Source organism: Bombina bombina, chromosome 6, assembly GCF_027579735.1.
Source record: "Bombina bombina isolate aBomBom1 chromosome 6, aBomBom1.pri, whole genome shotgun sequence".
Taxonomy (NCBI): Eukaryota; Metazoa; Chordata; class Amphibia; order Anura; family Bombinatoridae; genus Bombina; species Bombina bombina.
Genome location: NC_069504.1, coordinates 710,000,185 through 710,014,901, shown reverse-complemented (window position 1 = coordinate 710,014,901; position 14,717 = coordinate 710,000,185). Strand labels below are relative to the sequence as shown.

At 42.4% G+C, this 14,717-nt stretch overlaps 2 protein-coding genes across 2 annotated transcripts in view; one reads left to right on the top strand and one right to left on the bottom strand.

The window, feature by feature from the left end:
* Positions 1-14,717, top strand: part of LOC128663515 (golgin subfamily A member 6-like protein 22) — a 274,060-nt gene that overhangs the window by 64,870 nt on the left and 194,473 nt on the right. The window lies entirely within an intron of this gene.
* The window catches only part of DOCK6 (dedicator of cytokinesis 6), a 360,578-nt gene that overhangs the window by 255,282 nt on the left and 90,579 nt on the right, over positions 1-14,717 (bottom strand). The window contains 2 exon segments of the mRNA XM_053717880.1: positions 3,194-3,279; positions 3,496-3,708. Coding sequence (XP_053573855.1) covers positions 3,194-3,279; positions 3,496-3,708 — 299 coding nt within the window.

The following is a 14,717-nucleotide window of genomic DNA, read 5'->3' as shown; positions in this document are numbered from 1 at the left end:
AACTGAGACCTGTGGAACCTCCCCCTTGGGGGAAGTCCCTTGAATTCCAGAAGATAACCCTGGGAGACTATTTCTAGCGCCCAAGGATCCAGAACATCTCTTGCCCAAGCCTGAGCGAAGAGAGAGAGTCTGCCCCCCACCAGATCCGGTCCCGGATCGGGGGCCAATATTTCATGCTGTCTTGGTAGCAGTGGCAGGCTTCTTGGCCTGCTTTCCCTTGTTCCAGCCTTGCATTGGTCTCCAAGCTGGCTTGGCTTGAGAAGTATTACCCTCTTGCTTAGAGGACGTAGCACTTTGGGCTGGTCCGTTTTTACGAAAGGGACGAAAATTAGGTCTATTTTTCGCCTTGAAAGGCCGATCCTGAGGAAGGGCGTGGCCCTTACCCCCAGTGATATCCGAGATAATCTCTTTCAAGTCAGGGCCAAACAGCGTTTTCCCCTTGAAAGGAATGTTTAGTAGCTTGTTCTTGGAAGACGCATCAGCCGACCAAGATTTCAACCAAAGCGCTCTGCGCGCCACAATAGCAAACCCAGAATTCTTAGCCGCTAACCTAGCCAATTGCAAAGTGGCGTCTAGGGTGAAAGAATTAGCCAATTTGAGAGCATTGATTCTGTCCATAATCTCCTCATAAGGAGGAGAATCACTATCGAGCGCCTTTATCAGCTCATCAAACCAGAAACATGCGGCTGTAGTGACAGGGACAATGCATGAAATTGGTTGTAGAAGGTAACCCTGCTGAACAAACATCTTTTTAAGCAAACCTTCTAATTTTTTATCCATAGGATCTTTGAAAGCACAACTATCCTCTATGGGTATAGTGGTGCGTTTGTTTAAAGTAGAAACCGCTCCCTCGACCTTGGGGACTATCTGCCATAAGTCCTTTCTGGGGTCGACCATAGGAAACAATTTTTTAAAAATGGGGGGAGGGACGAAAGGAATACCGGGCCTTTCCCATTCTTTATTAACAATGTCCGCCACCCGCTTGGGTATAGGAAAAGCTTCTGGGAGCTCCGGCACCTCTAGGAACTTGTCCATTTTACATAGTTTCTCTGGGATGACCAACTTTTCACAATCATCCAGAGTGGATAATACCTCCTTAAGCAGAATGCGGAGATGTTCCAACTTAAATTTAAATGCAATTACATCAGGTTCAGCCTGTTGAGAAATGTTCCCTGAATCAGTAATTTCTCCCTCAGACAAAACCTCCCTGGCCCCCTCAGATTGGGTTAGGGGCCCTTCAGAGATATTAATATCAGCGTCGTCATGCTCTTCAGTAACTAAAACAGAGCAGCCACGCTTACGCTGACAAGGGTTCATTTTGGCTAAAATGTTTTTGACAGAATTATCCATTACAGCCGTTAATTGTTGCATAGTAAGGAGTATTGGCGCGCTAGATGTACTAGGGGCCTCCTGAGTGGGCAAGACTCGTGTAGACGAAGGAGGGAATGATGCAGTACCATGCTTACTCCCCTCACTTGAGGAATCATCTTGGGCATCATTGTCATTATCACATAAATCACATTTATTTAAATGAACAGGAATTCTGGCTTCCCCACATTCAGAACACAGTCTATCTGGTAGTTCAGACATGTTAAACAGGCATAAACTTGATAATAAAGTACAAAAAACGTTTTAAAATAAAACCGTTACTGTCACTTTAAATTTTAAACTGAACACACTTTATTACTGCAATTGCGAAAAAACATGAAGGAATTGTACAAAATTCACCAAATTTTCATCACAGTGTCTTAAAGCCTTAAAAGTATTGCACACCAAATTTGGAAGCTTTAACCCTTAAAATAACGGAACCGGAGCCGTTTTAACACTTTAACCCCTTTACAGTCCCTGGTATCTGCTTTGCTGAGACCCAACCAAACCCAAAGGGGAATACGATACCAAATGACGCCTTCAGAAAGTCTTTTCTAAGTATCAGAGCTCCTCTCACATGCGACTGCATGCCATGCCTCTCAAAAACAAGTGCGCCACACCGGCGCGAAAATGAGGCTCTGCTTATGCTTTGGGAAAGCCCCAGAGAAATAAGGTGTCTAATACAGTGCCTGCCGATATTATAATATCAATATACCCAGATAAAATGATTCCTCAAGGCTAAATATGTTTTAAAACTGAATCGATTTAGCCCAGAAAAGTCTACAATCTTAATAAGCCCTTGTGAAGCCCTTATTTACCATCGTAATAAACATGGCTTACCGGATCCCATAGGGAAAAATGACAGCTTCCAGCATTACATCGTCTTGTTAGAATGTGTCATACCTCAAGCAGCAAGAGACTGCACACTGTTCCCCCAACTGAAGTTAATTGCTCTCAACAGTCCTGTGTGGAACAGCCATGGATTTTAGTTACGGTGCTAAAATCATTTTCCTCATACAAACAGAAATCTTCATCTCTTTTCTGTTTCTGAGTAAATAGTACATACCAGCACTATTTTAAAATAACAAACTCTTGATTGAATAATAAAAACTACAGTTAAACACTAAAAAACTCTAAGCCATCTCCGTGGAGATGTTGCCTGTACAACGGCAAAGAGAATGACTGGGGTAGGCGGAGCCTAGGAGGGATCATGTGACCAGCTTTGCTGGGCTCTTTGCCATTTCCTGTTGGGGAAGAGAATATCCCACAAGTAAGGATGACGCCGTGGACCGGACACACCTATGTTGGAGAAATACCTTATTATAATTCATTATTTTTTTTCCTTTTTTTTTTTTTTGTTTTTTTTGTTTTTGTTTGTTTTCGTTTTTGTTTTTCTGTGTTGTTTTCTTTTTTTTCTTCCCCCGTCCCCTCATGGCCAAATGTCATGAGGAGTCAAATATAAAAAAAAAAAAAAAAAAGCCGACAAAAGATTATTATATGTTTTTCAGACTCGGTTGTCTAGTATTATTTAATTTACTTAAGACTGAAAAATTATGTAAATGACAACATGGCAAGATTTTTGTACATTGTATTGTATATCTTTCTTCTTTTTGTATTATTTATCATTGTTTTTTGTCATTTTGATTGGTGCGGCAAATAATAAAGAGATTTAAAAAAAAAAAAAAAAAAAAAAGATACAAAACCGGCATCATCAGACCATGGAGACAAACCATCAAATTGAGAAATACAGACTCTGGATATATTATACCATATAAAATGACTGTCCTGAGTGTGCCACACTAACAAAAGACAGATTAACACTTACTTTAGTGATATGCATTTAACCAAGATCCTTTGTCCAAAATGTTCCTTTGGAACCTCAGGAATGGAGGAGCGTTCTATAGCTTCATCCTGCAGGCCCCATTAAAAAGAAAATTAGATAAAAAGCAAAGGAAAGGAATAACTTGAAAAGTTTCAAAGAAGTGAGATAAAAAAATGAGCACAAGTAGGGGTTCAATAACTCACTCAAAAGAAGAGCAATGTAATCAGATTCAACCAAATAAATAAAGACAATAGTAACCAGACTTTAAGGACTAGCACTACTCATGTTATTAAAGAAACGGTCACCTCATCTGGTGCTGGGTAGAGGGCCAGGATTTGGGGATGGCGGTTTTCCTTGCGTTGCTCTTGGTTGGTCCGGTCTGTCTCCTCAGGGGCGGCTCGTTCAAGCAGACCAGGGAGCAAGGGGTCTGGGGAAGAGTTTTTTAGGTCAAAGATACTGGAGGCCCAGCTCCCCCGGGGTGTCACATCTAAAGATGAAGATGCACGCTTTCTCTCCTCCTGAGAAAGAGCAACAATAAAACAGGATGTTATATTTCTTTATATATAATAGTATTGTTATGTTTCAGAATAAAAGAAACAAGATTGTGTTGCTTAGCAACACATCTCTTTCTTCATGTTTAGAGATAGTCATAATTAATAGGGTTTTGTATGGCATTCAAATGGAAGGGTAGAAACTTTCTGTAAATGGCGATACTCACGGCATAGGTTTTAACTCTAAGAACAGATAAACTGCAGGGGAAGTAAGGGGAAAAGAGGAGGTGTGCTTCTATACACATTCACATAGGTATTCTTCATAACGGAAAAGAAAATGAGGATGGTACTTTATGCGTTTTCACATGTTATATTGTTTTTGAGACAGCATTAGGACATAATAAAAATTATTTGATCACTACAAAAGCAATACTATGTGCTTATTGAAAATATACATTAAAATTATGCTGGAATTATAATATTCTTAGAAAGCTTGCATCAGGTGCCACAACTATAACACTTGGTCAATGTAACAATAACAATGTGGCTGCTTTACATAGCTTTTCCTGCCTTAACTTAATGTTTACATGCCATTAAGTAGGTGACTGTAGTAGAAAAATATACTATAAAATAACACAACAATGTAATATATATATAAAAAAAAAATTATGCTTACCTGATACATTCTTTTCTTTCCTGGCATGGAGAGTCCAAAAATCCATTCTAATTACTAGTGGGAATTCAACTCCTGGCCACCAGGAGGAGGCAAAGAACACCCCAGCAAAGCTTTAAGTATCCCTCCTACTTCCCACAATCATTAACCTGAAGGAATATGGAAAGAGAAGAGGACACAAAGGGTACAGAGGTGCCTGAAGTTTAGAAAATGACAAACTAAAACAAGCTGTCTAAAAAATTAGATAAGGGTGAGTCATAGACTCTCCATGCCAGGAAATAAAATAATTTATCAGGTAAGCATAAATTTTGTTTTCTTTCTAATGTCATAGAGAGTCCACAAATCCATTCTAATTACTAGTGGGAACCAATACCCAAGCTAGAGGACACAGAATGGAAAGGGAGAAACAAAACAGGCGGACCTAAACTGAGGGCACCACTGCTTGAAGAACCTTTCTCCTAAAGGCAGCCTCAGCTGAGGCAAAAACATCAAATTTGTAAAATTTTGAGGAAGTATGTAACGAGAACAAAGTGGCCACCTCGCAAATTAGCTCCACAGAAGCCTTGTTTTTTAAAAGCCCAGGAAGAAGAGACAGCCCTAGTTGAATGAGCCGTAATCCACTCAGGAGGCTGTTGTCCAGCTGTCTCATAGGCCAACCGAATAACACTCCTCAACCAAAAGGAAAGAGTAGTAGAAGTGGCCTTCTGGCCCTTACGTTCGCCAGAAAAAACAACAAAAACATAAATTATGCTTACCAGATCATTTAATTTCCTTCTGTATAAGGAGAGTGCACGGCATCATTCCTTACTGTTGGGAAATAATGAACCTGGCCACCAGGAGGAGGCAAAGACACCCCAGCCAAAGGCTTAAATACTTCTCCCACTTCCTCCATCCCCCAGTCATTCTGCCGAGGGAACAAGGAACAGTAGGAGAAATACCAGGGTATAACTGGTGCCAGAATATATATATATATATATATATATATATATATATATATAATTTAGAGGGCCGCCCATTGGAGAACACGGGTGGGGGCCGTGGAATCTCCTTATACAGAAGAACATTAAATTATCTGGTAAGCATAATTTTCTTTCCATACATTTTTATTAAAGTTTTTATAAGTGACAATACATCATAAATTTGTATATGGCCTCTTGCAATGACTTTAATTACATAGGTGATCAGCAAAGACATAAGGTAAAAATAACAGATTTGTAAACATTTCATACTGAGCATATACAATTGAAATGAAACCTCGTTTTTTATATTGTAAAAACCTCCCATTTGAACTATAGGCCACTCTTGGACCCATGTGGAACAACTTAAGTTACTGGAGGTAACCTAAAATGATACAACGCCACTCCTGGGCATGGTAAATTCACATACAGCTGAATCATAGACTCTAACAAACCACAACCTACTTCTGAAAAATAATGTGACATAGAAGTAAAATGAATACAAAAGTAACTTCATAGTTAACACTCCTACGCCTAGATTACGAGTTTTTGTTGGTAAGGCTGTACGGGGCTAACAAGCCTTTTTTTCTTACCGCTCACTTAAGACAACGCTGGTATTACAAGTTTTCTTCAAGCCGGCGTTAGCCTCAGAAAAGTGAGCGTTGAGCAAAATTTAGCTCCACATCTCACTGTAATACCAGCATTGCTTACGGTAGCGGTAAGCTGGCTAAACGTGCTTGTGCACGATTTCCCCATAGGAAACAATGGGGCTGAGGAGGCTGGAAAAAAACCTAACACCTGCAAAAAAGCAGCGTTCAGCTCCTAACGCAGCCCCATTGTTTCCTATGGGGAAATGAATTTTATGTCTGCACCTAACACCCTAACATAAACCCAGAGTCTAAACACCCCTAATCTTACATTTATTAACCCCTAATCTGCCGCCCCCGATATCGCTGACACCTACATTATATTATTAACCCCTAATCTGCCGGCTCCGGACACCACCGCAACCTATATTATACTTATGAACCCCTAATCTACTGCCCCCAACATCGCCGACACCTACATTATAGTTATTAACCCTTAATCTGCCCCCCCCCAACGTCGCCGCAACTATATTAAACTTATTAACCCCTAATCTGCCGCCATGAACGTCGTCACCACTATAATAAATTTATTAACCCCTAAACCTAAGTCTAACCCTAACACCCCCTAACTTAAATATAATTTAAAATAATCTAAATAAATTTACTACAATTAAATAAATTATTCCTATTTAAAACTAAATACTTACCTATAAAATAAACCCTAAAATAGCTACAATATAACTAATAGTTTAATAACTTTATTATAGTGGGGCGACGTTGGGGGTGGCAGATTAGGGGTTAATAAATGTAGGTAGGTTGCGGCGACATTGGGGGCGGCAGAGTAGGGCTTAATAAATAAAATGTAGGTGTCAGCGATGTTGGGGGCGGCAGATTAGGGGTTCATAAGTATAATGTAGGTGGCGGCGGTGTCCGGAGCAGCAGATTAGGAGTTAATAATATAATGCAGGTGTCAACGATGTCGGGGGCGGCAGATTAGGGGTTAATAAGTGTAAGATTAGGGGTGTTTAGACTCGGGTTCATGTTAGGGTGTTAGGTGTAGACATAAATGTATTTTCCCCATAGGAATCAATGGGGCTGCGTTAGGAGCTTTACGCTGCTTTTTTGCAGGTGTTAGGTTTTATTTCAGCCGGCTCTCCCCATTGATTCCTATGGGGAAATCGTGCACGAGCACATTTTACCAGCTCACTGCTAACGTACGCAGCGCTGGCATTGAGGTGAGATGTGGAGCAAAAGTTTGCTCTACGCTTACTTTTTTGCGACTAACACCGGGTTTGTAAAAACCCGTAATACCAGCGCTGTCTGTAAGTGAGCGGTGAGCTTAAACTGCTCGTTAGCACATCATCTAACCCAAAACTCGTAATCTAGGCGATAGTGTTTGACTATATTTTGACATTTTGATAGGGGGAACTATCATTACTGACCATGGTAAAATAATAAAACATAATGGGTGTTATATTGTAGTGACTCCCCAAAATGCAATAATATGCACCAAAACACCATAGTTAAATAAGTCTATACTGAGATATAAGACTACTGTAAATCCAAAGTTATGTATTTATGCTCTAGGAAGTTAGAGCAATGGGGTGCTCAGTGTAATGTATAAGTGTGTCCATAAATAGTCACCTATCTCTTGTTAATAGACTGAGGATGTGCCACCCCGGCCGCAGATAGCACACCAACATTAGGTAGTTATTATTAAGGACACTTCATATCAGGAAGACATAAGTGTCATAGGTAACATAAGGTATAACGTTCAAACTCAACAATCTTATAATAAAGAAATTATACACAGGAGTCTAGAGCTGTTAGTCTACAATTTGACACTCTATGTGGTTTGGGTTCTAACTATGTTACATCCCATGCAATATACTATTGTAGCATCTAACTATACCCACCTCCTATGGGATCAGTATGAGATCTCTATTCACAAGTACTAAATATAATATTTGGGAAAATAAAGCATGAGATGGGTATCATAGTTACAACATATCAACTCATTCACTCTGTAAATGTCCCATTGAAAACAGAGCAAGGAGAAAAGCAAACAGTCATATAATGTAGCCTCTGAATAAGTCCTCAGGCACCAGACTTTCTGGTCATCGTCAAAAGAGAAGTGCTACAAATATATATAATAAAAAGGGAGCTATATTAAATCAAACCCACTATGAGCAAGGATGTAAACACAGGTTAATCCCCCACTCATCTGGCATACATTGCCGCCCGTATTCAGCCGACTCCCGTTTTTGGGCTTCGAAGGGAGGTTTGCGGTGGCTGTTCAAATGTCACGTAGAATGCTCCAATACGCAGCCGATGTCCCATGCACAAATTCTCAAAGTCCGCCAGAGTGCAAAACATTCTCCTGCGTCTCCGGTGCAGAAAGCTGAAAGGCCTCGAGGTTGCAGGTCTGCTATAAGCTACACCAGGCCCAGGGGTGGTCGCGGCCTCTGCACTGTTACGACGATGTGACTTAGGTAAGTACAGGAACAAAAGTTTATTCCGGCTGATAGGAGGGAGGGCTAATGCACTGCTGTCTCCCCAGGGCTCTTAATTTTCTGCGCATAACGCTGGCTCTGCCATTGGATCTGCCTCCTGAACGCTGTATTCATGCCCCAATGCAGGTAGATTGTGCACGAAGTGAGCTTCATTTAAGCTTCTCCATCGCCATTTTTTTGCGCAGTCGTGGGGCTTATCCGTTATGCATTTTAATCAACACCTTCCGTGTACATACTTGACGGACGGGTTATAGTCAGGCATGTAGTTTCTCTTGAGTCAAAGACCTTACCAGTTACTGCTTTCCCAGCCGCCTCAGTAGTAAAAGAAAGGTCAGTATTTCCAATGTGAGTGTGGTATGCTTGCGTGCCAAAGCACGCAGTTATGTGTTGGGACAGCTGAGAGAAATGTTCGTCCATAGAAGCACTCAGGTCCTGTAAAAGCAGCCGAATGTAGAGTCCCATGTCTCATATGGTTCATGTACCAGCCCAAGTGAGGTATCCCTTGAAGCAATAACAGACTAATAGCTGTTCACCCCTGATAGACAGGTGGGTGGGTGCTAAGGTCTCACAAGTAAGCCGCCGCCCAAGCCCTCAGCGGTCCGGATCAGGTTCCAAATGTCACAGGTAGATCGAATTTGATATCGTACAGATCAGCAGATCGCAGGGGTGCTATAACTGTTCTTTTTGAGATAGGATCATATAATATTCATAAGATAATCGGCGGACTCTCTCTAATTCTTTGGGAGCTTCTGAAAATGCGACCAGTGATGGACACACACCCTGGTAAGCATAATTTATGTTTTCCTTCTTAATATAATGAGAGTCTACGGCATCATTCCTTATTGTTGGGAAACTTATACCTAAGCTCTAGAGGACACTGAATGATAATGGGAAGGACAAAAAGAGAGGCAGACCCTAATACGAGGGCACCACAGCCTGCAAAACCTCTCTGTCGAACGCTACTTCAGCTGAAGAAAAAACATCAAACTTTTAAAATTTAGAAAAAGTATGCAAGGAGGACCAGGTAGTCGCCTTACAAATCTGATCCATAGAGGCCTCGTTCTTGAAGGCCCAAGAGGAAGCCACTGCTCTAGTAGAATGAGCCGTAATCCTCTGAGGAGGTTTATGTCCCGCTGTCTCATAAGCAAAGCAGATAACACTCCTTAACGAGAAAAGATAAGGAAGTCGAAGAGACCTTCTGACCCTTACACTTCCTGGAATAGACAACAAACAAAGAAGATGTTTGTCTAAAATCCTTAGAAACACTATTCGGCACACTAACGCTATAGGAGGGTGAAATGTACTAATGTCTTAATTATTGAAGAAAAGGAGATGACCGGATTATTAAATTAAAATAAAAACAGAATTTATGTTTACCTGATAAATTACTTTCTCCAACGGTGTGTCCGGTCCACGGCGTCATCCTTACTTGTGGGATATTCTCTTCCCCAACAGGAAATGGCAAAGAGCCCAGCAAAGCTGGTCACATGATCCCTCCTAGGCTCCGCCTTCCCCAGTCATTCGACCGACGTAAAGGAGGAATATTTGCATAGGAGAAACCATATGATACCGTGGTGACTGTAGTTAAAGAAAATAAATTATCAGACCTGATTAAAAAACCAGGGCGGGCCGTGGACCGGACACACCGTTGGAGAAAGTAATTTATCAGGTAAACATAAATTCTGTTTTCTCCAACATAGGTGTGTCCGGTCCACGGCGTCATCCTTACTTGTGGGAACCAATACCAAAGCTTTAGGACACGGATGAAGGGAGGGAGCAAATCAGGTCACCTAAATGGAAGGCACCACGGCTTGCAAAACCTTTCTCCCAAAAATAGCCTCAGAAGAAGCAAAAGTATCAAACTTGTAAAATTTGGTAAAAGTGTGCAGTGAAGACCAAGTCGCTGCCTTACATATCTGATCAACAGAAGCCTCGTTCTTGAAGGCCCATGTGGAAGCCACAGCCCTAGTGGAATGAGCTGTGATTCTTTCAGAAGGCTGCCGTCCGGCAGTCTCATAAGCCAATCTGATGATGCTTTTAATCCAAAAAGAGAGAGAGGTAGAAGTTGCTTTTTGACCTCTCCTTTTACCAGAATAAACAACAAACAAGGAAGATGTTTGTCTAAAATCCTTTGTAGCATCTAAATAGAATTTTAGAGCGCGAACAACATCCAAATTGTGCAACAAACGTTCCTTCTTTGAAACTGGATTCGGACACAAAGAAGGCACGACTATCTCCTGGTTAATGTTTTTGTTAGAAACAACTTTCGGAAGAAAACCAGGTTTAGTACGTAAAACCACCTTATCTGCATGGAACACCAGATAAGGAGGAGAACACTGCAGAGCAGATAATTCTGAAACTCTTCTAGCAGAAGAAATTGCAACCAAAAACAAAACTTTCCAAGATAATAACTTAATATCAACGGAATGTAAGGGTTCAAACGGAACCCCCTGAAGAACTGAAAGAACTAAATTGAGACTCCAAGGAGGAGTCAAAGGTTTGTAAACAGGCTTGATTCTAACCAGAGCCTGAACAAAGGCTTGAACATCTGGCACAGCTGCCAGCTTTTTGTGAAGTAACACAGACAAGGCAGAAATCTGTCCCTTCAAGGAACTTGCAGATAATCCTTTCTCCAATCCTTCTTGAAGAAAGGATAGAATCTTAGGAATTTTTACCTTGTCCCAAGGGAATCCTTTAGATTCACACCAACCGATATATTTTTTCCATATTTTGTGGTACATTTTTCTAGTTACAGGCTTTCTGGCCTGAACAAGAGTATCAATAACAGAATCTGAGAACCCTCGCTTTGATAAGATCAAGCGTTCAATCTCCAAGCAGTCAGTTGGAGTGAGACCAGATTCGGATGTTCGAACGGACCTTGAACAAGAAGGTCTCGTCTCAAAGGTAGCTTCCATGGTGGAGCCGATGACATATTCACCAGGTCTGCATACCAAGTCCTGCGTGGCCACGCAGGAGCTATCAAGATCACCGATGCCCTCTCCTGATTGATCCTGGCTACCAGCCTGGGGATGAGAGGAAACGGCGGGAATACATAAGCTAGTTTGAAGGTCCAAGGTGCTACTAGTGCATCTACTAGAGTCGCCTTGGGATCCCTGGATCTGGACCCGTAGCAAGGAACCTTGAAGTTCTGACGAGAGGCCATCAGATCCATGTCTGGAATGCCCCACAGTTGAGTAATTTGGGCAAAGATTTCCGGATGGAGTTCCCACTCCCCCGGATGTAATGTCTGACGACTCAGAAAATCCGCTTCCCAATTTTCCACTCCTGGGATGTGGATTGCAGACAAGTGGCAGGAGTGAGTCTCCGCCCATTGAATGATTTTGGTAACTTCTTCCATCGCCAGTGAACTCCTTGTTCCCCCCTGATGGTTGATGTACGCAACAGTCGTCATGTTGTCTGATTGAAACCGTATGAACTTGGCCTTTGCTAGCTGAGGCCAAGCCTTGAGAGCATTGAGTATCGCTCTCAGTTCCAGAATATTTATCGGTAGAAGAGATTCTTCCCGAGACCAAAGACCCTGAGCTTTCAGGGGTCCCCAGACCGCGCCCCAGCCCATCAGACTGGCGTCGGTCGTGACAATGACCCACTCTGGTCTGCGGAAGCTCATCCCCTGTGACAGGTTGTCCAGGGACAGCCACCAACGGAGTGAATCTCTGGTCCTCTGATTTACTTGTATCGTCGGAAACAAGTCTGTATAGTCCCCATTCCACTGACTGAGCATGCACAGTTGTAATGGTCTTAGATGAATGCGCGCAAAAGGAACTATGTCCATTGCCGCTACCATCAAACCTATCACTTCCATGCACTGCGCTATGGAAGGAAGAGGAACGGAATGAAGTATTTGACAAGAGTTTAGAAGTTTTGTTTTTCTGGCCTCTGTCAGAAAAATCCTCATTTCTAAGGAGTCTATTATTGTTCCCAAGAAGGGAACCCTCGTTGACGGAGATAGAGAACTCTTTTCTACGTTCACTTTCCATCCGTGAGATCTGAGAAAGGCCAGGACAATGTCCGTGTGAGCCTTTGCTTGAGGAAGGGACGACGCTTGAATCAGAATGTCGTCCAAGTAAGGTACTACTGCAATGCCCCTTGGTCCTAGCACCGCTAGAAGGGACCCTAGTACCTTTGTGAAAATCCTTGGAGCAGTGGCTAATCCGAACGGAAGTGCCACGAACTGGTAATGCTTGTCCAGGAATGCGAACCTTAGGAACCGATGATGTTCCTTGTGGATAGGAATATGTAGATACGCATCCTTTAAATCCACCGTGGTCATGAATTGACCTTCCTGGATGGAAGGAAGAATTGTTCGAATGGTTTCCATTTTGAACGATGGAACCTTGAGAAACTTGTTTAGGATCTTGAGATCTAAGATTGGTCTGAACGTTCCCTCTTTTTTGGGAACTACGAACAGATTGGAGTAGAACCCCATCCCTTGTTCTCCTAATGGAACAGGATGAATCACTCCCATTTTTAACAGGTCTTCTACACAATGTAAGAATGCCTGTTTTTTTATGTGGTCTGAAGACAATTGAGACCTGTGGAACCTCCCCCTTGGGGGAAGCCCCTTGAATTCCAGAAGATAACCTTGGGAGACTATTTCTAGCGCCCAAGGATCCAGAACATCTCTTGCCCAAGCCTGAGCGAAGAGAGAGAGTCTGCCCCCCACCAGATCCGGTCCCGGATCGGGGGCCAACATCTCATGCTGTCTTGGTAGCAGTGGCAGGTTTCTTGGCCTGCTTTCCCTTGTTCCAGCCTTGCATTGGTCTCCAGGCTGGCTTGGCTTGAGAAGTATTACCCTCTTGCTTAGAGGACGTAGCACTTGGGGCTGGTCCGTTTCTACGAAAGGGACGAAAATTAGGTTTATTTTTGGCCTTGAAAGACCTATCCTGAGGAAGGGCGTGGCCCTTGCCCCCAGTGATATCAGAGATAATCTCTTTCAAGTCAGGGCCAAACAGCGTTTTCCCCTTGAAAGGAATGTTAAGCAATTTGTTCTTGGAAGACGCATCCGCTGACCAAGATTTTAACCAAAGCGCTCTGCGCGCCACAATAGCAAACCCAGAATTTTTCGCCGCTAACCTAGCCAATTGCAAAGTGGCGTCTAGGGTGAAAGAATTAGCCAATTTGAGAGCACGGATTCTGTCCATAATCTCCTCATAAGAAGGAGAATTACTAGTGATCGCCTTTTCTAGCTCATCGAACCAGAAACACGCGGCTGTAGTGACAGGGACAATGCATGAAATTGGTTGTAGAAGGTAACCTTGCTGAACAAACATCTTTTTAAGCAAACCTTCTAATTTTTTATCCATAGGATCTTTGAAAGCACAACTATCTTCTATGGGTATAGTGGTGCGTTTGTTTAGAGTAGAAACCGCCCCCTCGACCTTGGGGACTGTCTGCCATAAGTCCTTTCTGGGGTCGACCATAGGAAACAATTTTTTAAATATGGGGGGAGGGACGAAAGGTATACCGGGCCTTTCCCATTCTTTATTTACAATGTCCGCCACCCGCTTGGGTATAGGAAAAGCTTCGGGGGGCCCCGGGACCTCTAGGAACTTGTCCATTTTACATAGTTTCTCTGGGATGACCAAATTCTCACAATCATCCAGAGTGGATAACACCTCCTTAAGCAGAGCGCGGAGATGTTCCAACTTAAATTTAAATGTAATCACATCAGGTTCAGCTTGTTGAGAAATTTTCCCTGAATCTGAAATTTCTCCCTCAGACAAAACCTCCCTGGCCCCCTCAGACTGGTGTAGGGGCCCTTCAGAAACAATATCATCAGCGTCCTCATGCTCTTCAGTATTTTCTAAAACAGAGCAGTCGCGCTTTCGCTGATAAGTGGGCATTTTGGCTAAAATGTTTTTGATAGAATTATCCATTACAGCCGTTAATTGTTGCATAGTAAGGAGTATTGGCGCGCTAGATGTACTAGGGGCCTCCTGTGTGGGCAAGACTGGTGTAGACGAAGGAGGGGATGATGCAGTACCATGCTTACTCCCCTCACTTGAGGAATCATCTTGGGCATCATTTTCTCTAAATTTTGTGTCACATAAATCACATCTATTTAAATGAGAAGGAACCTTGGCTTCCCCACATTCAGAACACAGTCTATCTGGCAGTTCAGACATGTTAAACAGGCATAAACTTGATAACAAAGTACAAAAAACGTTTTAAAATAAAACCGTTACTGTCACTTTAAATTTTAAACTGAACACACTTTATTACTGCAATTGCGAAAAAGTATGAAGGAATTGTTCAAAATTCACCAAAATTTCACCACAGTGTCTTA